The 24,672-nt window shown below is 36.9% G+C and overlaps 1 protein-coding gene across 2 annotated transcripts; it reads right to left on the bottom strand.

The window, feature by feature from the left end:
• LOC112501670 (acylamino-acid-releasing enzyme) lies at positions 1-23,151 on the bottom strand. 2 transcript variants are annotated; one of them, XM_025105361.1, is made up of 18 exons: positions 23,021-23,151; positions 20,690-20,842; positions 20,242-20,551; positions 19,484-19,708; positions 19,176-19,394; positions 19,022-19,081; positions 18,612-18,747; positions 4,258-4,409; positions 4,094-4,176; positions 3,866-3,987; positions 3,708-3,786; positions 3,033-3,207; positions 2,732-2,792; positions 1,620-1,742; positions 1,344-1,541; positions 728-796; positions 289-365; positions 1-199 (listed from the first exon to the last, which is right to left on the bottom strand). In XM_025105361.1, the coding sequence occupies exons 2-18, from the start codon at positions 20,838-20,840 to the stop codon at positions 136-138; spliced, it is 2,304 nt and encodes a 767-aa protein (XP_024961129.1). In that variant the 5' UTR covers positions 20,841-20,842; positions 23,021-23,151; the 3' UTR covers positions 1-135. The 2 variants fall into 2 exon arrangements, with proteins under 2 accessions (XP_024961129.1, XP_024961131.1); XM_025105363.1 differs by lacking the exon at positions 23,021-23,151 and having other exon boundaries at positions 20,690-22,983.
• Between the last annotated feature and the right edge of the window lie 1,521 nt (positions 23,152-24,672).

The raw sequence follows: 24,672 nt of genomic DNA, 5'->3' as shown, positions 1-24,672 counted from the left end.
TATTCATAAAAGTATCATTTAGGCTGTTGAATCAATACAAAATAAGTCGCCTAATTTTGCAATGGATGTTATTTATACCATAATGATGAAAGAAATTCATAATGGCATTACATTTCAAGGTCCAATATGATGACCTTACTTGCAATACTTCTTGAACCAAACTCCGATGTTAACAAAGCTTTCGAAATCCGATTGTGGTCTGTAACACACCAACACAAATCAATTATTCATGATCGAATATAAACTTACAATAACGCATACTAAAGCTTCTTATAGAGAAATGTATACCTGTTGATTGGATGCATATCTTCAGGAAAAACGATCACTTTCACCGCAACTCCTTTTTCCTTCAATGCCCGCGCAAACTTCGCATATCGTATATCCATTTCACATTATTATCAACATACCACACATGAATATAAATGATGGAATAAGAAAATTAATTGAAATAACTTTTTATCCTCTCAAGAAACTTGAGAAAAATTCATTTTATTCACTTCGTGGGTCTTGTATCCACATAAAAATGGATCCACAAAAGAAACCCGAGGTTCATTTTTACTCCATTTTCTTCATTTCGCTTTGTGGGTCATGTATACAAAAGAAAATGGAGGATCACTCCTATTTGACTATTTCCAAACATCTACTATGCTACATAAACCGTAATTGCACACTTACAAAAATGAAGAATATGGATAATTGAGGCAATCGAATAGAATGAAAAACTCACTTGCAAGCCATTAGTAACAGGGACACGGAGATCTTTAGCACCTAAGAGGAACAATGTTGGAGTTTTCACCTGGAAATATCAAATGAATGGTAAAATAGATAGATGCACATAAAGCAAATAATAACCAACAAAAGTGAGGGGAAGTTTTAGTACATCGTCGTTGGTCGATGTACAATCTTTTATAGATATACATTCGTCTATAAAAATTGCAACAATTTCCATTTTGAGATGTTGTATTGTTATTGCTACATTTTCTTTTCACACAGCATTTCAAGTTAGAAGATTACCCACTTACACATGGTCACTATTACTGAAAATTGACGATCATATTGATTTACGTCCATAAGATTCTCTTATTCTATCATTATTTAGAAAGTATTTAAGCTATTTGACAAATATTCAAAACGCTTCTCTTAAACTTTGTGCCCTATCAAATGTTAGAAATTTCCTAGCATTCTTTTAAATAAATTTACTACCTAATGATACATATCTAATACCTTACAAATAAGGATTTTTTAAATAAATGTGGGTGTTCGGACCAGCTTGCACGTCTAATCCAAACCAAACCAAACCAGACCAGACGAGCCCAGTATATCCCAATTGGAAGTAGGCATACCTTTGAAAGATGTGAAATAGGGGATTTTTCGTGAAAGAAGGAGAGGAGTTCAGGTGAAGGGGCTTCTGTATAGGTAGAAAGTCCCTTGCTTCCGAACGTCTCCACAAAACACCAATCTGGTATATCTGATGTACCCACCATTAAAGCAAGATTACAAACGGGGTTCCTCACTGCAGCCGCAGCAAATTTATCTGGCGCCTGCAGATTTCATAGCACAAGTAAGTAATCTCTAGCGATGGTTGATGTCCCTTATAAAAGAAAAACCAACTTCCATACCTGCCCGATCAAGTGTGAAGTTAAGAAACCACCGTGGGACCCACCGACCACGGTTATTTTTGATGGGTCTGCGAGCCCCAAGTCAATGGCATGATCTACAGCTGTGAGGACATCGTTTACATCCTTCATACAAATAAAAATTAAAAAAGAAGTTCCTTTAAAATAAGACCAAGTAAACTATGATCAATCACAGCACAGTTTTCTTGCCATCAATATATGTACCATATGAACTACTACTTTTAGGCCATGTTTGGCAACCATAAGTTAGCTTATTTTTTGGAGTTCATTGAAAAAGCCTTGTTTGGTAAGCCATAAACTAGCTTTTAAAAGCTACTTCAGGCAGAATTTCAATAAGCTCAGGGGACTTCTATTTTCCAATGATATCCCAGATATTTTACATAAATGACCAAAAACCCCATCCTTTTAGGTAACTTCACATTGTCATCTAGCTTATCTGCTAGGTTTTAACAAACGTGACTAGTTTATCGGCTATCAGCTCGCTTATTAGCCAACAACTAGCTTTTCAGCTAATTTCTAATGGCAAGCATAGCCTTAGAATTTTCAATTTGGTGCTTGCACGAGCACAGCATTAACTTTGTGTGGTGACTGCTGATATGTTCTTTTCTCTGGGTGTCCTACTTTCTGACCCAAAATTTGACTTGACTAATTTGTTGTTATTGAAATGATGTTAAAACACCTCATTGAGGTACGGAAAATTTAGGGTCCGTTTGTTATTAGCTTAATGAGCTAAATGGGACTCGCAACTTATTCGGTCAGCTATACGTAACTGATTGATAGTGGCTTAATGATATAGAAAGTGGTTTATTCAAGTAAGCTTATAGGGGGGAGCTTCATACAGAATGCCAAGTTTTTTCCAGACCTGTCCCTCCCAACTAAAACAACACGCTTCTTCCATCTATGAAAAAACCCTCCCAATCTATACAGACAGATTAATCCATACAGCCAGTTTTATCCATACAGAACCTAATGGAAAACCAACCAAACAGCCCCTAAGACCAATAGGAGCGCAAGAAATGGTCGAAACACAGGTAAAAAGGCCATATAGATTGGTGAAAATGTATTTCTCTATAATAAATGCAAAGAAAAGGCACCTGTGATCCAACTTTCCCTGGAAGTGATTGCAGTGCTTCCTCACCAAATCCAAGTGAACCTCTGCAAGAACATTGCTATTAAGGAAATGCTTCCAAGTAGGACAGAATTGAAAAATAAAAACAGGCAATCAGTTTCTCTCTGCATTCAGTAAAAAGATATACAAATTGGCTTTCAAAGTCAAACAACAGATTTGAGCTTTAAAATTGGATGAATCCAAGGTTTAAGCATCAGAGCAGTGAAATAGACCAGTCTCCTAAATATATCAGAGATTTTTATAACATTTAGAAGCAGATGACTCGCCTGTAATTCACTATTAACAAGCTATAGCCAATTGAAGCAAGAAAACCCGAGGACTTTGAGAAGCTTGACGATGAAACACCATGTGGGCCTCCATGAAGGATTACAATTAGTGGGTCACAAGCATCACGCTTCGATTTTGAGGATACAAATATTGCTTCAAAAGGTTTGCCAGCACCTAAATGGAACAAGTTACAAGGTAATTAGAATTGATGCAAATTGAACAAGAACATAAAAGATACAGAACACCTTCAGGATATCCAAATTATCTCACAATCCATGATAATAAATTCATGAAATATCGTTCTGGTTCTGAAAAATTAGATCCATTACATGTTTCGTGTGCCAAATGTTAACTGTGGATCAAAAACTTCCATTCCTTTATATCATTTTCAGCCCTTCTCTATTTTTCATTTTGTGGGCCCTCTCTTATTTACATCAATATCAAGTAAATGAGACGGACCCACTTCGAGATCTTCATTGTTTTTTGTACCATATAAATGGACCTACAAATCGAGAATTGTTAAATCTCATAATTACATTCTGGCTCTTCTAGACAAAGGAAAAGAAGTTGCATCTGTGCTAACTTCAATAGTTGTCATAGATTTACACTACCTAAAAACTCGGGTACTCACTTGTAGCCCTAATTACTCTTGCACTTGATATTTTCAAGGATACCTTTTGTCAGGTTCTCAGATACACTCTTGACCGGTATCTTCAATATGTCAAATTGGAGAGATGAAAGTAACGATCTGACCTGTTTCCATCATATCAAAGTACCTTTTAAAAACCATTCATGGAAATAAATACATGTAATCATCTTCAAAAGAACATACTTTCTCTTGACATCCAGATGTCGGGCTTGAAATATCTAGCCATCGCCAGATGGCATCTTTAGATTCATCCTTAGCTAGACTGCCATATTTGATCTGAGGGACATCTATAGGGCTGCTACAGACTACAAATAGGCAGATGAAACAATATATTTTCTTAGTAAATTATGAATCATCATGTACCATAACTTTCTCAATAGAACAGTGCAAAAGATTAGCTTCATATACTACCAGCAAGGATTTTATCGCCATCAAGTGCGAGTAAACTCCATGAATGATTTGAATTGCTGGGAGTGATTTTTGAAACTTTCCCACTGCAAATAGAGGAGTGAAGTGCCAATTAGACAAGCTATAGTGCAACTGGAACGTCTTCAAGAAACAATGTGATTATATACCTTAGCACATTCACAGAAAGTATTGCTTGAGTGCTTCCCCAAATGGAAGACAATATCATTGTAGATTCATCTAAAAGCCAGGGTTTGCTAAGCAAATCAGAACAGTAGAGCCCAGGGAAGCAACCATCCTCAGGACACATCACAACAGGAACCTAATGAAATTGATGGTGTGAGAGGATATCAAAAAACATTCTGTTACATATGCTTTCAAAATCTATGTTCTGGGATAAATAGATCATTTTGTTCTCATGTACATTGCGACATTTGACTTGATAGTTGGCGCATGGTTTAACTGTTTAAGTAAAATATTTGACTATTTGTCAAATATCTTAAATAACCTTCAATAAGAAGAATAGAGGCATCTTGTAGATCCAAATCAACTCAATTTCCATCAATGTATTCGTAATCATAATGATAAAGAAATGGCAACTTTAACTTGAAATCTTTCCAGAAAAGGTATGTTGCATTTTTCATGGAATGGGCAATATATATATTTATGAGTCCTAAGTGAATATACATCAGATTGCAATGAAAAATTGCTAAACAAAAGAAAAAAAAAGGCAGTTTACTACTCTTCTGTTCATGACAAAGGGAATGTTAACTAATTATTTGCTGACATAGTCACATCATTAAGCTTAAATCCTAGCATCATAGAAAGGTTTAATTACAAAATATAGCAACCAACTTTCACACTTCTTCCATTTTGCGGTAATGAACTTTGTAAAACCTATCCATTCAGTTTATGCTGCCTAGGATTTGGTTGGCTGATTCTTTGACATGTCACTGACCTGTCGTTAACATGAATCTTCTTAATCAATTTAACCGTAAAATAAGATTATTTTATTTTTAATCAATTTTTGTTTCTTTCTAAATTCCAGAGTTTTTTTTTATCATTTTGTTATTGTCTTCCTCTGACAAACCAAGCTACACCCCTGTGACAAATTAATGTATCTAATTTTGTTTAGAATACAATCCCATTCAGAGCTTCAATCAAGGTCAAAGTCAAACAGGTAGAAAAGTCAACAACCCCATGATCCAAACTATAACTTATGGTAGGTTCTAATGCAGAAAGACAAACCATATCCTCAGTGTACCATGTATCACAATCAAGAAAGTAATAAACTTGATGTACGATATTAAAGATGAAGAGAAGGAACACAACACTGAATTTCCATGGAAACCTAAAACGAGTGAAAGAGACCACTGACAGAAGTCCACTACTAATCATCATGATGGTTATAATACTTGGAATGGAGAAACAGTGAAGAATTAATATATTTTGTGCCCTCGTCTATGGTGTTTGGGAGTATATTTGTATATGTATTGGAGAAGATAACTGTTAGATATGAGACAATTTATAGAGTGGAAGAAAACAGAGAGAATAATTTGGAGGGAAAGCTTTTGTTTCTTATGATTTCTTGATCTTTTCAAACAGATTAATAGAGTATTCTAGAGCTATATTTAAGGAACTCTAGAGGACTCATATTATTTAAGACACAACTTATCATCTTCTTAACCGCTGGACCGCATTCAATATAGACTCTCAATAAGATTAACAAAAGGTCACATACATTAACACTCCTCCTTGAGACTTTTGTTTGTCACACTGAGTTTGAATAGAAGGAACTCAAACTTGCCCTTTGGTAATGTCCTGGTGAGAATATTGCAAGTTGAAAATCTGACAGGCAATAAAGAAGCTTCACTTATCTGTCTTGTCCAGCTTTACAGAGTGCATAGAACTTGACTTTCATATGTTTTGTCTTGCTGAAGCACACTAGATTTTTTGAGATAGCAATGGCTGACTTATAGTCCACAAAAACTTTAGTAGGATGATCTTGCTTGAATCCCATATCAGCAAATATCTTCCTCAGCCATATAAAATGATTAGCAGTTGCACAAGCTGCAATATATTCACCTTCTGCAGTGGACTGAGTTATACCTTCTTCTTTCTTGGAAATCCATGAAAACACTTGCAAACCAAATGAGAAAGCATATCCTGAAGTGCTTTTCATGTCATCTGTAAAACCTCCCCAATCACTATCGAAATAGACAATTAACCTCAGATCAGAACTTGGTTGGTAATGAATCCCAAGGCCAGAAACACCCTTCAAATATCTAAGGACCCTTTTCGCAACACCCATGTGAACTTCACTTGGTTCATTCGGAAACCTTGATAGCATGCTTGCAGCAAACATTGGAGCTGGTCTTGTTGTTGTCAAGTACAACAAGCTTCCTATTAAGCTCCTGTACTGCTTTTGGGTCAACTTTTTTGCACCCATCGTTTTCAGAAAACTTCTCATTTGCAATGAAGGGGGTTGCAACTGCTTTGGAATGTTTCATTTTGAACTTCTTAAGAATATTGTCTGCATATTTGGCTTGGGAAATAAAGATTCCATCTTCCGATTGGTGAATCTCCATGCCATGAATAACCTCTAGTTTGATCAGGGAAACCACAGAAAATGAATTTGCTTACGGATACGAAAATAATGGGATTCATTTTGTATATGCTTGTTCAGTTAATTCTATAGCCTTTTTCATTGCTTTGCGGAAAAAAAAACCCACCCAAATTTATATTTTTTTAATAAATTATTCGCTACAAAAAGATTTTTTTTAGTCCGCTAAGTTATATAAATAAAACTTAATAAAATAAATAATTAAAAAGGGTGGTAAGTTGATCATTTACCTATCGGGGCCTGATCGATCCTATTACTAAGATGAAGCTTGGGTAAAACTAAGTGGCAAATATGAGAGGGGGTCTATTTTGACATGATTCGAATAAGGATCCATTTTCTGAAAGTTCCTAGCTTTCGTGCTTTGGTGGGTCAATACCAATTGAAAGAATAAGTCCAATTGAAAGTTTTTGATTCATATCTCATTATAGACCGGAATCCCTGAGAAGGGTTAAAATGGCAGTTCCTGCTCCTTGGAGTCATATCGAACTTCTTCATCTCCTCCTTGAATATAAGGATCATCTTTGAATCGTCTCATGTTACCAGGAGATCGTCAATATAGGAGGATATAACGAGTAAATCATTTTTTTTACTTGCTCTTCTGTGTACAACGGGTGCTCATTTTTACTTCTCTCAAAGCCTTGCTCGATGAACTAAGGATCTATAATGTGGTACCAAGCTCGTGGAGCCTGTTTTAGGCCTTAGAAAGCTTTTTATTAGGGGCCGTTTATTAAATGCTTACTTGGTAAGTGCTTACCGGATGAATTTCCTCATCGAATGAACATGACAAGGGTCAAAAATCTTACCAAGTAAGAGCAATGAGAAGGATGAAGAGTCTTACCGGGTAAGTGAAGATGACGACTCTTACCCAGGTAAGCGCTTACCAGGTAAGTTGTTGCATTCGATACGTTTTAATGTACTAAAATCTTACACATCAAAATAAATTATAGTGTTAACTCATATCGATAAGTACTTATCGGGTAAGCATTTAGGTAAACAGTAAGGAGTCTGCACACCTTCTCTTTTTTTCCTTCAACAGTGAATCCAAGAGGTTGCTCAATGTAAAGCTCTTCCTCAAGTTCACGTTCAGAAAAGCAAATTTAACATCAAGCTGAAATTTTGTCCACCTCATGAGATGCTAATACAATAAGAATCATTCCAGTACCGTTTCGGGCCACTGGAGCAAAAGTGTCCCCATAATCTATACCAGCTTGCTGAGAATAGCCTTTGACAACTAATCTGACCTTGTGTTTGTTGACAGTACCATCAAGATTCATCTTGGTTTCGTAGACCTATTTCACACCTATCACCTTTCGATCTTTAGGCCTATTGACTAACTTCCATGTCTCATTCTTTCTGATCATCTCCATTTCATTATTCATAGCATCCCGCCATTCTTTGTGCTTGGAGGCTTCATCATTATCTCATGGTTCTTCAATAGCAAAGTGACACCCCTCGCACTGTTCAACATATAAGTGAATGATGGCACAATTTTCATATAACCCAGAGAGTGTTTTTTTACCTCGAGAACCGACAACATTTTATGAGCTGGCACACAAAGTTGGGGAGCCTGCTGCTTGTACAGGAGACGATGGAGGTGTATGAGAATCTAGGTTTACACCATTGTCAAGATCACCATCTAATTCTTGAAGGTTTTGTTGATTAAGAAGATCATGGACTAGAACCATTTTTCTTTCAATTTTTTTCTTTTCCCAATTCCAGATAGCATCTTCATCGACTTCCACGTCTCTACTCACTATGATCTTATTAGCATTAAGATTGAAATCCTGTAACCTTTTGATTTTAAGTCATAACCAATGAAGATTCCCTTTTTCTGCTTTTTCATCGAGCTTGCTGCTTTTCTAGGACAAAATGTGAGCATAGCACCGAACCAAACTCTTTTATATGTTTTGTTGTGGGGTTTTTCTCTTGAATTGCCTTAGTGGAAAGTCTATTAAGCAAAAAACAGAGCTATGCAAGTGTCTGCGCAAAACTTTTTTGGCATTTTCTTTTTTGTGAGCATGCATCTAGTCATTTCCATAACAGTTCTATTTTCCTCTCTGAAACTCCATTTTGTTGGGGTGTATACGTAGTTGTAAGCTGACATTCAATGCCTTCATCTTCACAAATTTTATCAAATTCTATGGAAATATATTTTCTTTTCGTTGATTAGACCTCAACATCTTCAATTAGCATCCACCTTGAGTTTCTATTAGAACATTGAACTTTTTGAAGAGGCCAAAAACTTCTGACTTTTCCTTCATGAAATACATCTAGGTCATTCGATTGAAATCATTAATGATAAAGATGAAATATTTGTTTCCCTGAAGAGATGTTATTTAGGTTGCGTTTGGTACATGGGACAGGACATGACAGGACAAAACTCACTGTCCCATGTTTGGCACGAGATGGGACAGGACAAGAACTCATTGTCCCACGTTTTGTGCGACATAGGACAAGGACAAGAACTACGACAAGGTGGGACAGCTTGGGACAAAAAAGGTTTTTTCTTGTTCCACCAAAATAGGTGGAACACGATGGGACAAGAATGAGAGAGAAACTAAAATATTACCAACTAACCCTCGTTTGATATATAACCTTAACATAGTATTTGTTTTAGTGGTCACCACCGCTAGTTGCGGCCACCGCCGCCACCACCACCACCACCGTTGGCGACCTCCCCCTTCTCCACCACCTCCACAACCACCATCGACCATAGACCATCGACTACCACCATCGGCCACCTACAACCACCGTCCATCGCCACTGCCACCTTTAGCCACCTCCACCTTCTCTTCTACTACAACAACCTCCTCCACCACCTCCTCAACCATCATCGTCCACTGACCACCACTAGCAACGTTGGCCACCTCCACCTTCTCTTCAACCTCCTCCACCTCCATAACCATCGTCATCCACTGACCGCCACCTCTACCACCGTTGCCCACCTCCACCTTCTCTTCTACTACAACCTCCTCCACCACCTCTACCACCGTTGCCCACCTCCATCTTCTCTACTACTACAACCCCCTCCACCACCTCCACAACCATTGTAGGCCACCGACCAACACCGTTCACCGCCACCACCATGGGCCACCTCACCTCCACCATCGACTACCACTGGCCACCACTATCGACTACCACTACCACTATCTACCATATTCATGTCCTCCACAATCACAACCGTCCATCTCCACCACTACTAGTATCGTCAGCCGCCACCACCTCCACCATAACCACGACCGTCCACCATCACACCTACCTCCACCACATAGGCCACAACTACCTCCACCACTGTCGACCGCCACCACCACCACTATCCACCATCTTCACGTCCTCCACAACCACTATCGTCCACCAATTACCAATGCTTCTACCTCCACAACCATTGTTGTTGCAACAATATTTAGCATGCCTTCACCAATTGATAAAGATCTTCCAAACCAAATAAAACATCATTTCTCCTTTGTATGAATCTGGTTTTATCAAAATACCATCAATTATATATAAGAAATTCATTCAAAATTGATACTTTTTTATATTTATGTATATGAAAATTTGTGTAAAAATGTTTATAAATTAAATTATTTACTTTGTGTTAATTATAACTATTATATGATCTATAAAATCATAATATAACTTTTGGGGGTAACTTATCTAGTCTTGTCCATTCCTAGTCGTACCAAACACTAGACAGACAAATCGGGTCGATAAGCAATGACAATTGCCCCAACAATTCTTTCCAGGAAATCCCCACCTCTCCATGAATCGAGATCCTGATGCATATAGATACAAATGGTAAGAGAAATTCTAGAGAAAGTTTGCTATCCTAAACTATTTTTGTCATAATGTGAGCTCGGAGAAGGAAGAGATAGGCCAATACGTTGTCGTATACCCGCAAAGATTTCAATGTCCAGTCCTACCCTCTTGTTCTTTCAGGTTTTGTCCTGTCCAATCATGTTTGCTTAGGGACCACACACATCTATGTGAACAAGCTCCAACTTCTCATTTGCTCTCCAAGCTTGTCCATTAGGAAATGGCAGCCTGTTTTGTTTTCCAAGCTGACAAGGGTCGCATAGATCTTTTGAAACATAAATTGAGGGAAGGTCCTTTACCATGCCTTGCTTTTGTAGATAACTCGATGCACTCATTGAAGTGTCGTACCTTTATGCTACAACCAAGTGCTTTTCATGTTTTCTCTATTTGAATGTTCAAAAGCATATTTCCATGTCAAAGGAAACCTTTTATTCTCCACAACAACTTTATGTTATACACCCACCCCTTCGATTTAACTACAGTTGAAGAAAAGTTCCACATGGGCAGATTAAGGAAGGGTAGTGGGAAAATTTTACCATGTAAAGAATTGTAGCCTCTTGAATTGCTAGTAACCTGCTTTAACCTTTCCAAATTAATACAATCTACCAATTAACAGCTTCCAAGTAATAGTTGATTGTTGAATTGCATTGAAAGCATAACAATTGGTATCAGAGCAACGTTCCTGGGTAGCCATTGTGCCACCATGTGTGGATTCAGTGACTCAGAGGGTTGAGTCGGTGGAAGAAGAAATAGCATTGGTCAAGGCCTCCATCACAGACCTGCAACAACCCCTACAATAGACGTTGCAACAACAGTTCATGGAACAAATGTCTCTCATCCATGAAGAGGTGAGAGCTACGAAGTATGATTCCAATCGCAGTTTTCACAGCCCCCTCCAACGGGAAGTCCGTCGAGCGGAGGCAACAAAGAAAGTGGTGTGATGAATTCAATGGCAGGACCCAATTGGAGATTCTGAAAACTGGATATGCCCTTATTTGACGGGGTAAATCCCGATGGGTGGATAATTCGAGACGAGAGGTATTTCACGTTTTACCAACTGAATGAGACAGAGGGGGGCACTCTTCTCTAGTGGGAGCAAGACCACCGGCTAATTCAAAAGTGGGAAGAGATGAAAATGATGCTTCTTCGCCAATTCCAAACGGCTAGCACCGAGTATGCCCGGGTGGCAGCTCCACTTACCGATCAACTCAAGAAAGATGGATTATGTTGGTTGTCGCCAGTCTCTTAAGACGACTTTGACTTCAGCCTCAATATTGGTAATGTTGGACTTCAATCAACTGTTTATCGTAGAAGCTGATGCTTCAGGGTATCGCGTGGGGACAGTGTTGCAGCAAAACAACCACCCTATTGCTTACCATAGTCGGGTGTTGGGTATGAGAAACCGGCTGAAACCTATCTATGAGAAGGAGTTGATGGCCATCGTTTTCACAGTACTGAAATGGCGTCGTTACTTGTTGGGGCGTCATTTTGTGATCCGCACAGATCACCGAAGCTTAAAGTATTTGATGGAGCAGTGGAAAGTAGGGGCGGATTACCAAAAGTGGTTAAGCAAGTTAATGGATTTTGACTTCGAAATTCAGTATAGGCCGGGAAGTGCAAATCACTAAGTAGTCAACGCTCTGTTAAGAGAGTTCGCTATGGAGTGCGAGCTGGTTGCACTTAACTTATCTTGGTCTATAGATATGAGAGAATTGGAGAAAGAAGTCAAGGCTGATCCTTTTACCTAATAGGTACTTCAAGATATTGAGATCGAAAAAAGGGTCCATGTGGGATATACTGTAGAGCGCGATCGGCTGTTATACAAAGGAAGATTGGTGATCCCTTATAACTCGTCTTTTATCCCGAAGCTCTTTCACGAGTATCACGACTTCGCCATTGGGGGTCATTCGGGAGAACTCAAGACATCAACGCATGGCTTCCGAATGGTTCTGGTTGGGAATGCATCGTTCCGTCTCGAAATATGTGCAAGCATCCACAATTTGTCAACAACAAAAGGCGGCCACAACCCATCCAGCAGGCCTGTTGCATCCCCTACCAATTCCATCCCAGATGTAGGAGGAACAATGGATTTCATTGAAGGATTGCCTCATTCACAAGGCTTTGACACTGTACTAGTGGTGGTTGATCGTCTTACAAAATATGCACATTTCTTAGCGCTTAAACACCCTTTCAGCCCCAACATGGTGGCGGCACTGTTTGTAAAGGAGATGGTTCGACTCCATGGGTTTCCCTCTACCATCGTGTCAGATCGAGGTAAGGCGTTTGAGCAATTCTTGGCAGGAATTATCCCGATTGCAAGGGACTACTGTCCTTCAAAGCATGGCGTACCATCCCCCAACTGAAGGACAGTCGGAAATAGTAAACAAAACCGTTAGGACGTATTTCCGATGTTTAAATCAAGGATAGCCGCCTACATTGGCCCCTTGGCTGTCATGGGCAGAATTTTGGCATAACACGTTTTACCACTTGTCAACTAAATGTACTCCATTAAACGCACATTATGGGAAAGATCCACCACGTTTGGTTCGGGTGCAACCAGAAAGTACGGGAGTATCCACTTTGGAGGATCAACTGTTAGATCGTGATGCGATTTTGGATGAGTTGCGAGCCTATCTTTTGAGGGCTCAGCAACACATGAAACAATTAGCAGATAAGTCGCGTCGTTCGGTGTGTCGAATTTGAGGTTGGGGATTGAGTGTACTTAAAACTCCATCCCCACCGTCAGAAATCGGTGGCGACTCGCTTGTTCCAAAAATTGGCAGCCCGTTTTTATGGGCCTTTTCAATTATCCAACGAATGGGTGTCTGGCATATAAACTCCAATTTCTAAGAAATTGTTCGTATCCGGCCAGTGTTCCATGCGTCCCAGCTCAAGAAAATTGTTGGGCCGGCTAAGGTCTCGCCACTGCTGCCTTAACAACATACTAAGGAGATGGTCTTGGACGTTGAACCAGAAGACTTACTTGGCGTCAGAAAAATAAAGAAGGGTGGGGTGCAACAGTCGGAAGTGCTCCTTAAATGGAAGGGGTTACCTAAATTTTAGTCCACGTGGGAGGATTTTGATACTATGCGACAAGCCTATCCTACTTTCCACCTTGAGGACAAGGTGGACTCTTTAGGAACGGGGTAATGTTATACACCCACCCCTACGATTTACCTACAGTCAAAGAGAAGTTCCACGTGGGCAGTAGGGAAGGGGACCATGAGGGAAAGGCATGATTCCTTTGGTTAGACAATTTGTTGAGTAAGGGTAGTGGAGGAAATAAGGTTGTACTGGAGATGATAGGTATCCAGAGAATTGTAGCCTCATTTTGGTGAGACTAGCCTCTCAAATTGCTAGTGACCTTCTTTTACCTTTCCCAATTAATCCAATCTGCCAATTAACAGCTTACAAGTGATAGTTATTTGTTGAAATGCATTGGGAGCATAACACTTTAGCAATCCTTTTTTATTTGTCAGAATCAAGTACGGTGCAATGGTATCCTCAAACAAAAGTGAGAATCCATTTTTAACCATTCGAGCCAGACTAAGCAAATTTTCAGCAAGATTTGGAACAAGAAGAACGTCATCAGTGTATTTCTTACCTCTATTCGTTTCAACAGCAAATTGTACTTTTGCCCTTGGACTAAGCACCATTCCCCCTTTGGACCGGAATATTTATCGAGCTATCCAACTTGCAAAAGATGCTTGAATTATTTGTCATATGATTAGGGCAACCACTGTCGATTAACCATCTCTCCTTGTTGCTGAAAGTTGATGCTTGGCGTGCATAAAACAAATAATCTTCATCTTGGGTTTTTGAGAAATAGGCCTCAGTTTTGGACTCCTTTTGTTTTACTCTGCAACCTTGTCTCATGACCATATCTCTTGAAATGTCGGCATTGAGGTTTCCCTTTAAAGGTAGCAATCTTTTTTTGCGTGATCTTTTTTCTTACTTTTATGATTACCATTGAAATCTCCAGGCCCTTTCTTCTTGCAAGAATTATTGCTAAAACCATATTGCTTTGGTTTATACGAAGACATCTTGATGAAATCTCTGTGATTTTCTTCCATTTTTGATCATGTACTTGCAAAGAACTCATTAGCTATGTGACATTGAGTTTGGCAAAATCCTTTGATTCTTCAATTATAGTGACAATTCTATTACACCAGTTTTTTAAGGTCGCGAGAATTTTCTGCACAGTTCTTGCATCAGAGATGTCCTCTCGATAAGTTTTCATTTGGTGTAGAACTTCTAGTAATCTAGAAGTGTAATCTTTGTGTCCTCGTTCTCCCCTATCTTCATATTTTCAAAAATCTTCTCTTAGATAATTAATTCTTGTTGCTCTTACTCTGCCATTCCTTTGAAATATCCCATTCAAATTTTGTTGATGTTGCATGCATAATTCCAGGAAATGGTTCCTGAAACAACATTAAAAACATAGGACAGAGCTTTGGCATCCGTCATCTCATTTTCTTTCATCTTTTCTAATTGAGCCTCATTGTACTTACCTCCCTCTTCTCATTCTTGAAAGCCATTATCCACTCTCTCATAGTGCATTTGCTCTCAAAGGAGCTTCATTTTTATGCTCCAATATTCATAATATTCTTCCTCAAATATTGGAGGTGCTGGCGTCAAGAATTTTGTTGTTGATGATGCACTAGCCATAGTTGAGCAAGATGGATTGATTCTCAGATTGTAACGACCCACGTCCTTATATATTGGGTGTCGTTACTTTACATGATAAAACTAATACATCTTGAATCTGAACTTGAAATTCAGCTTTATTTATAACATATCTTGAATTTATATCAAAGAAGAAATTACTTAGCGGAAACGTAACCATAACTTGTATTACAACAAAACTTGCTTATTGACTAAAACCATACTACTTTATGCAAATCCTCCTTACTTCTTTCCTGAGATACATACATGAGATATATAAGCTATAAGCTTAGTGAGTATTTACGGTTTCATGAATGAGAAATTTTCATGATATTTTGTGAATGATAATTTATTAAAGCCCTTGATCATGCATAAAAATATTCTTTATTATCATGCATAAACATTCATAAAATACTATTTTTTATCATGCATAAAACATTCTTTTTGAGATCTCACTTGTCACATGCATGTATACTATACTTGTCTTGAGGTTTGCTAACCCCCATGTCCATAAAAGGCTGCCCTATAAGGTCCCCTTGCAAGACGTCCCTTCTTATAATATCTCGTGCGTTGGATATTATGGTTATACAAAACATGTAAAAAAGTTCATGCCTTGTGTAACACATATGATTTTTATGTCTTGTGTGTATACTTGTATTAGAACATGTCATCATCCATATCTTGAATATGTATGTGTATCAATATTTTCATGTAAAACAAACATGCCAACATAACTTGTAATGCATAAAATACTTTTATATATAGCATGCATGTATCTCATAAATCACATAAGTACTCACTTTGATTTTGCCTACTTTTTCCTTTGATTCCTTTCTTCAAGCTTAATTATATATATATAGAGAGAGAGATTTCTTATTTTTGGTATCAACAAATAGTGAATCCCTATTTATAGATAAATTCATTGCATTAACTATTTGTTCTTTTTGCTCTCAAGATTGCACTCTTTTGAGAGTTTAACACCTCATCTATAAAGATAAGAGAATCTTGACAACTCATTTCTTAAGGATAAGAGAATCTAGACAACTCATCTCTAAGGATAAGAGAATCTAAACAACTCATGCTTCTAGTACTCCTTGTCATGCTTCCTAAACTTGTCTTGTAATCAATAGTCTTGACAACTCATAACTTTTTAGCCTAAACAACTCATCACTAGATTGCTTATTCATGCTCAATAGACTTGCCAAACATACTTCTAGCCTTAACAACTCATCACTAGATTGCTTAGTCATGCTTACTAGACTTGCCAACACACTTCTAGCCTTAACAACTTATCACTAGCTTGTTTAGTSTTATAATTAAGATGTTTCACTAAATGTAACAGCTGCTGGAGTACTTGAATTACTCATGAATACTTGCATTGAAGGCTTAAATATTGAGATTTATCAAATAAAGAAACTAGGGTGTTACACAGATCCTTAAGATCCTTATGGCTCTGATACTACTTGTTAGATATGAGACAAGAGTGGAAGAAAACAGAGAAAATAATTTAGAGGGAAAGCTTTTGTTTATTATATGATTTCTTGATCTTTTCAAACTGATCTGCCACAACTTATTTATAGCTTTTAATAGAGTATTCTAGAGCTATGTCTAACGGACTCTAGAAGACTCATATTATTTAAATGACAACTTATCATCTTTTTAACCGCCGGACAACATTCAATATAGACACTAAATAAGATTAACAAAGGTCTCATGCGTTAACAATAACAAACAAAATACCTTAGAAAACGCAATAAAACCCGTCAAGTATGAGGATGACGATCTCAAATATCTGGAGTTTTTCTTTGTATGTTATAGGGATGATCCGATCCGCAAGGACCATGATTGAGAATTGTTTGATCGTCTTTCTCTGAGGAAGAGGCAAAATAGAATCAACTTGAATTCGGGACCACTATTCGAAATTATAGTGAAACACTGGATTTGTTATCTCATGTCGGCTTTTCGTGAAAAAACAGAGGTCCCATGGCTAGCTCGTCTACAAGCTTCATTGCCCCATGCAAGTTGCCACACAACTTGCAAGCTAGGTTGAAAGGCAACAAGTGACGCAAATCTCGGTTGCATAACCTCTTTTGAGCAAACCACAATTCATGTAACGTAGCTTTCTTTTCTTTTCCCGGCGACTTCTTCAGGCGAGCTCAGTCCCAAGTAGCATCACCCCTAGTGAGTAAGAATTGGAGCCCCATTCAACAATCCCCACATCTCCTTCTTTCCTAACAATATCTTCATCCCCTCCTCTCACCAACGGTTTCCTTCCCCAAAATCCAACTAGATTTCTTCCAACCACAAATAATGTCAATTGATTTCTTCTTCAACTGGTTTAGATTTCGGATTTTTGTAGTAGACTTTTTCAAGTTTCAACATCACCTACGGAGATTTCTTTTTCAGCAAACAATCTGACAATTTTTTAAGTAGATTTCCTCTTCAACCATAAATTGGGTTTTTTTATAAGTAGGTTAATTAATTTCACATTTAGGAATTTTATATTTGGATTATAAATTCTTGCAAGAAATATAAATCTAATGATTTTTGTTTTCTAAATGCTTTAGTTTTGTTGATTTTGACTATTAATTTTTGGGTTATTCATGATTTTCTTTTAATGGTATTAATAATGGATGGATGGTGGTGTTAGAGGCGGTGGCAATGACAATGGAGGCAGTGGTAGCAGAATGATGATGTAAATGATGAAGATATATATTCAAATAATAAAGAAAATGAACATCAATGGTGAAAAAGATGAAGATGATTCTAAATCGAAACTAATTTAATAAAAATATTAACAAAAACTAAATGCTTTAAGCATTAGTATAAACAAATGTTATTGATATGTTAAAACATTTTTTTGTTATTTATAAAATGTTCTATATATTGGTACAGAAGTATTAAAATTTTAAGAATTTGCTGAAAGTGACTGCAAATAGATCTTTTTGTTGTTTAAAATATTTTCCAAAAACAAAGATCTTTTTCAAAATAAAACCTTTTCAGTTGTTCACATGACAAGCCATTTCAGCAACAACGTAACCAAGACAATCTTTTTGTGCCACCTCAACAGATTGCAACCAGCAATTGGTTAAAGTGATCGCATTCTCCCTTAAATAGTAAGTTTCATAGAATATAATGGCTTGGATGGCCAAAAGAAAAGTTGTTTGCCCAAAATAGRAAAAGTGTGAAAAGTCGGTTGCTATTTTGTGCAATTAACCATCAAATAAAATAGGAAACCTTGCATCATGACCCCTAGGCTTTACCAGGGTCGAAGAGAGAAGGCTTTGTTTTCCCTTGCATTTCACAGAGGCAAATTCCTTGAGTCAAAACCATCAAGAAGTAACCTAGCAGTTGCTCCATGGCTCACAACTACCAATATGCATACAATATGAACAGTTTAAAAAAGTTTTGTATTCAACTTACCACATCAATGATCTTGGCAGGACTCGGTTCTCCTTCACCGTTCCATTCAATTTTATGAAGAGAATTTGTAGCGGAATGTGCCCCAGAATCGACACAATTTTTGGCAGATAAAAACACCAGAAACTTTCCATCTGGGCTGAAAAGCAAAGACAGAGTTATTGATTCTTCAACTGCTTCAATATGAAAGCCACGTAAATGTGGTTGCTAACTACATTGTTAATGTCCCCAACTTTCTCAACCATGTATTGCCAGCCAAAAGCACTACCAACCCGTGCATTCTTGCAAAACGTAGTGGTTTGTTTAGCATTTTCGCAATGAATAGACAAGTACAAGGTTTCAAAAAAAGTTAATCCCTCTTTATATTTTGATAGAGAAGAAGTATCCATCAAATGGTGTATGCGCACACTTACGTGAATCGTGGGAGGAAAGCACTACTCGTGGCTTGACTCAGATTTACCATAGCATTCTCCCTGCAAAACAGAAGACAGATGGTAAAGCATGACAAAGTTTAGGAAAAAGTTAGTGTATTTGAAGATGAGCTTCTTCATATGTGTCGATAAACACCTCGTCTTGGATGCACTGTTTTCTGATCCAAATGACGGAGCCCTTACAGCATACAAGGCACAAGGCCTATTAAAGCAATACTTCATTCCAAACTTCCTAGTGTCTGATGGCCACCCGACAAAGACTAGATATTGATGTAACCCTTTTGTTGTTGGAGCCCATACAACTTGTCCAACACTCAATGACCTCCCAATCCCATCTACAGCATGAACATCTCCACTGCAATAAAAAAGCAAAAAAGGGGGAAAAGAAAGATAAAATTTTACATCAAGAATTCTCATCATGACAAAACTAGGTGATTGTCCAACCTGTTAATATTAATGACAAATAGAGCAGGCTGCCTTTTTCCAGCATAAGCTTCACCCCAGTCTTCTTCCCAATCTCCTTGACCTTTCCAGCTATTACAATCCTTATCGGTGGAAGCAGCATCTTTTTTGTAACCCGTATCATTAAATGTTGGTTTGCGGAGAGCTGATTCCTCTGCAACATAAGCAATAAGACTTTCATCGGAGCTCCATGAAATTCCCTCAAACCTGATCCGTCGTAATATATAATTCAATACTTCTTCCAAAAAATGAATACAACTTTCAACCGCGCACATAGTTATATACAAGTGTTTGACTATTTAGTCAAACATCTAAAACACCCATCAATAATAACAAAATAGAGTTATCTTATGGATCAAAATCAATGCTGTCAGTAATGCATAATACTACTAGTGCGCAAAGAGGTAATGTCGGTTAATTCTTTGCAAATAAACAGAAGCATTGCATTTATTTGGGACCGAGGGAGTAACATTTATATAAAATAAGGAGGATGGTGATTCTATGGTGTAGTTTAGAATATTTGTGTTTTATGATATTTATCATCATAGGTCGCTTGAATTGCCTCTAAAAATTTATTGTCATTTCAGGTACTTAATCAACAAGATGATATAAGTGGCGGAAGTATGGCAATTGCACTTCTAAGGTACACAACATAGTTAAAATATATATGAGCTACATAGATAATAATTATGAATCAAAGCCGCTTTTGACTTCAGCAGACATTTCATATAAAAACTTACCATCCATCTGCATACACAGAACCATGCATGGACTGGGGAACACGAATCTCCTTCTCTAACTGAAATGGACCCCAGATTTCGAATTGAGTGGCTGAATCGTTTTCAGGATTTCGTACTACAAGAAGCTTTGTGCCTGATGGTGAGGGAACCATCAGAGATGCACCTGTAACTTCAACTGGAAACGGTGCCCATTGAACATTTAAAGCACCATTAGAATCTCCAGAAATGACACTAGACAACATAAGTGTCTTCTTCTTATTCGCTAAAAGATTTGGTTGGCTAGTTGAAAACATAACATGAGAACCCAAACCTGCAGTATATGTTAGGCACAAGTTAGAGAACCAATCTTTATAACACCAAAAAATACCATATAGCGGAACTCTTTTGACTTCATTTAATTATAACTAGCACATTGAATAAAAGACGTATGAAAACATGGTGTATATACCACTGGAGGACTTGAAGGTCCATGCTTTATCAATGGTAGAAATGCTTGTGAATTCTTTATACAATTTTGATTGAGAAGCATATTCTTCCTCGATGAAGTCATCTGGGCCGACTGCAACTTCCTTCACTGGGCTAACTCTGGAGACGTCCATTCCTGAGCAGACCCCAAGGCGTTTACTAGAAGATCAAATTCACAAAAATAAAAGTGTACAACTTATAAAGAAGCTTTGACAAGTGACCGAAGTAGAAGAAAAACTGAAGAGAGATGCCCAAAGTATATCAACAGATTCAAGTCCCTTCTTTTATATAACATAACGAATCTGGACAAAAGCCCTTGAAGTGACCCCACTGCCCTTGGATTCTGTTGAATAAAATAATAAACATTTATTTTTGCTCATAACGCGATATATGTTTGATGTTACATGTATCTGGATCAAAGTTTCTAAAGGCAGAACCTTTTAAGCTGATTCTATGTTCGTTTCTAAAAGCAATCCAACAAAACATGTTGAAGAAGCTTTAGCTTCAACAAGTAAATGGCTTCCTCCCACTTAGCAACATTGGGTGTTCTAGCAACCTTACACATAACACAAATTATTATATGATGTAACCATTATATATATACACTTGACCAGAGTTTATTCTCAGAAGCACATATTCCCGACCAACTTGTTTCCAAGAAAATGACATAACAACCCCTGATAGTTGTTATATTCATTGGTATTTCAGGACATGAGAATGAAGAAGCATCCGTGTCACACTAAATAGAACCATGAGGACGCTACAGTTAAAAGCTACTCTTGTAAACGTTTGTACTTCCACTCCAAAAATGTATCAAATAAATAAGGAGATTCTAAACGGTAACAATTATTATATCATAGTCACAAGACAAATTCATCACAGTGCCGCTTTGAATACTATGAAATATATAGAGGTACTAGGAAAGATTGAAACCTTACATTCAAAAGCACTTTAGCTCCTTAGTATAAGGAATTCAGTAAAACTACTCATAGAACTTTCATGTACACTAATCTAATCGGGAAAAGAAAAGGGCAAAAATACCAATCTGCTACATCTAAATAACTCCTAATTATCATATTGGAATCACACCCTTATACATGTAAACCTAAGCAACAGAATACAAAAACTTCATAATCATGTGTAAATTTTGAAATTTCTAACCAAACCCAATAAACTAAAACGTAGGAGACACCAATGGGATCATTGCTCAGTTTCCCTTTAGAAGTTGAACCTAGTTGGTGTTCTAAAAATCCCCCCTACAGCTGCTTGGGAGTTTCCCATATTGCACTGTTTGTAACTAACTAATCATTGGATTAAGCATCTCAAAGTTTAAAGGTTGGATAAACACCTTTTGTCCACGGGGATGGGATCCACCGATCTTTTCTCCAACAATAAAATTAGTAATTCGTAAAAGCAATTACATCAATATAACATATTGCCTGGCTTCTAATTCTCATATGTTTACATAAATTCCACAAAATGGTATTCCATATACATTGAAATGAACTTGTTATCTTTTGCTTAAGCATCCGCCTAATCCCCACTTAGGCAATTAAGCACCATGAAGTCACCTGACTGCCTAACAGAAGTAAGAACAGGATAATCCTACCATTGAAGACCATTTACAGACTGTATTCTATATTGTATACATTTAATCCGGGACCAGTTAATTTGTCTGTGTAACCAAAGAGGTCTTTCTAGAACACTGGGTTCCGAAATTTTGAGGCAGACTTTAATGTTTAAGAACCATTCATCTATTTCTATGTTTATTATCTGTTTAGAAGTCACGTGAACGTTATCCTTTAATCAAGGGTATAAACACTAGTTAAATGACAGCAAAAAAAGGAAGTCAAAGTTTTTCTTTTACAGACAAATTGCAAAGTAGGCACAGATTCCACGGAATCAATCAACAAACCTATGTAAGATCGATTAAACAAAAACTCAACAAAAGGTAAAGAAACTGAAACGATTGGGTAAGCAAGAACATAGTTATCCAGTAAAACCAAAGCGAACCAAACCAATCCAGAAGAGCATAAGTTTCTTAGTGTTTTTGATAGGGAGGGGGGAGACCCCTCCAGGTCAAGTAGTTTCTTAGTGTTTAAACCAACGGTTATCAACTATCTAAATTCTAAAGTCAAAACTCCGACTCTTTACTTCAATCGAAGAAGTAAACAGTGGTTAGACGCAACCTCAATCCAATATAATTGAGTTATCTAGCCAATACCCGAGTGAAACCCGTCACTTGAAGACAAATAACGGGGAAATTCATAACACACGCACACATACTGAAGTGCATGGAGGGAAGAATGCATACGGTGATCGAGAAGGACGGTGGTTACGAGGATGATGAGATAATGACTTGAGGAAAAAATTGGGTGAAGGAAATGGAGATCGAGAGTTTGATGGAAGTGAAATGGTAAAATACTGCAGGAGCATCTCTCACCAGATTCCGATTGATCCTCGGAAGCCACTGGTCCAATGTATTATTGGAAAAATAAAAAAGTTAATACAATTTTTATATCAAAAACATAAATATGCTGGAATTCATAAGTTATGGGATTGAGTGTAATATTTAACACGATTAGGAGGGACATTATGAATGATTAATAGTCAATGTAACTTTCATATTTTCATTATGTTTTGGTTCAAGCTTTTCACTATATAAAAAGGTTGATGCCTCGTAATTGTAGACACACTAATATTTTCAACATACGAGTTATCCTACTCTCTCTCTCTCTAGTTAATTTCATCTAAAACACGTTATCAGCACTTTAGCTCAAAAAACGGAGGAATACAAGATTGTTTTCTTGTGTAGATCGTCATTTCAACCCGGAGGAAGGTACAAATTTCTATTAAACATTGAAGTAGTATGGTTAATCAAAATATATAATCGGAAATATGTTTTTTCCATGGATATTCTGTTGAACCATTTTTCAAAAAAAAGGCGCTTTTGGAAAAGTGTTTTTCAATATGTTTTGTAGAACTATGTATATAAACATGTAAGTTGGAAAGATTATGAATCAACTCCAAATAGGTTCACCTATTTGGATACAATGTCTAGGAAGGAAAGATATAGGCGGATAATCTATATATATATTAAAGAAGAAACCAAAGGTAATGAGGTGGCACCTTCTAATGCTTAGAACCCCTCCTATCTTTTTTCTCATTTTTTTGATTTTTTTAAATGTTAAATATGTTAAAGACTTTTTTGCCCCTTGATGAAAAATRTATAGCTCATAATTAACCCGAGTTATTTTTGTAATTTTGTATACCCAAGTTTAACCTCCAACTCTTCATTTGCTCTTCCATTTACTTTCTTTTATTTCTTAATGAAATTTGTTTTTTTAAAGTTTCAATAATAAACAAAATGAAATCATATAAAATCCTTTGGTGAGGGATGAAGAAGATGAGAGTTGAAGAAAAATTCAAAGATTTTAAAAGGTATGTAGAAATTATATTCATTAAAAAATGTGATTTGTTATTACATGTTTCTTTTTCAATATTGTTGGATATGTTGTTGTCATAGGATATGATTGTGTTTACGATTGGATTATATAAATTGTGTTTACGATTTGATCATATAAATTCGAATAAAATTTTGATATTTTATAATCACAGGATATGATAAATTTTTTTCGAATTTAAGTTTCATTAACAACAACTATTTATTCATCTTCATCTCTCACACCCTCTCAAATTCTATCTCTATTTTATACATCTCTAAATTTATTTTCTTTCTCTTTGGTTTTTCTTCTATTTTACTATTGATAATCTTCATTTTTTTTTTCACTTCTCCCATAATTTTATGTATGTTTGTATCGTTATTTAAATTGCATTATATGTCATGAAGATTTRAARAAGTTTCAAGTTCTTTGGTTTTTCTTCTATTTCACTATTGATAATCTTCATAGTTTTTTTTTGTTTTTTCATTTTTCCCACAATTTTATGTATGTTTGTTTCGTTATT

This window comes from Cynara cardunculus, unplaced genomic scaffold (genome assembly GCF_001531365.2).
Source record: "Cynara cardunculus var. scolymus isolate 2C unplaced genomic scaffold, CcrdV1 Un_Scaffold_412, whole genome shotgun sequence".
Lineage (NCBI taxonomy): Eukaryota > Viridiplantae > Streptophyta > Magnoliopsida > Asterales > Asteraceae > Cynara > Cynara cardunculus.
The sequence above is the reverse complement of the archived record's forward strand: the minus strand, read 5'-3'. Positions and strand labels throughout refer to the sequence as shown.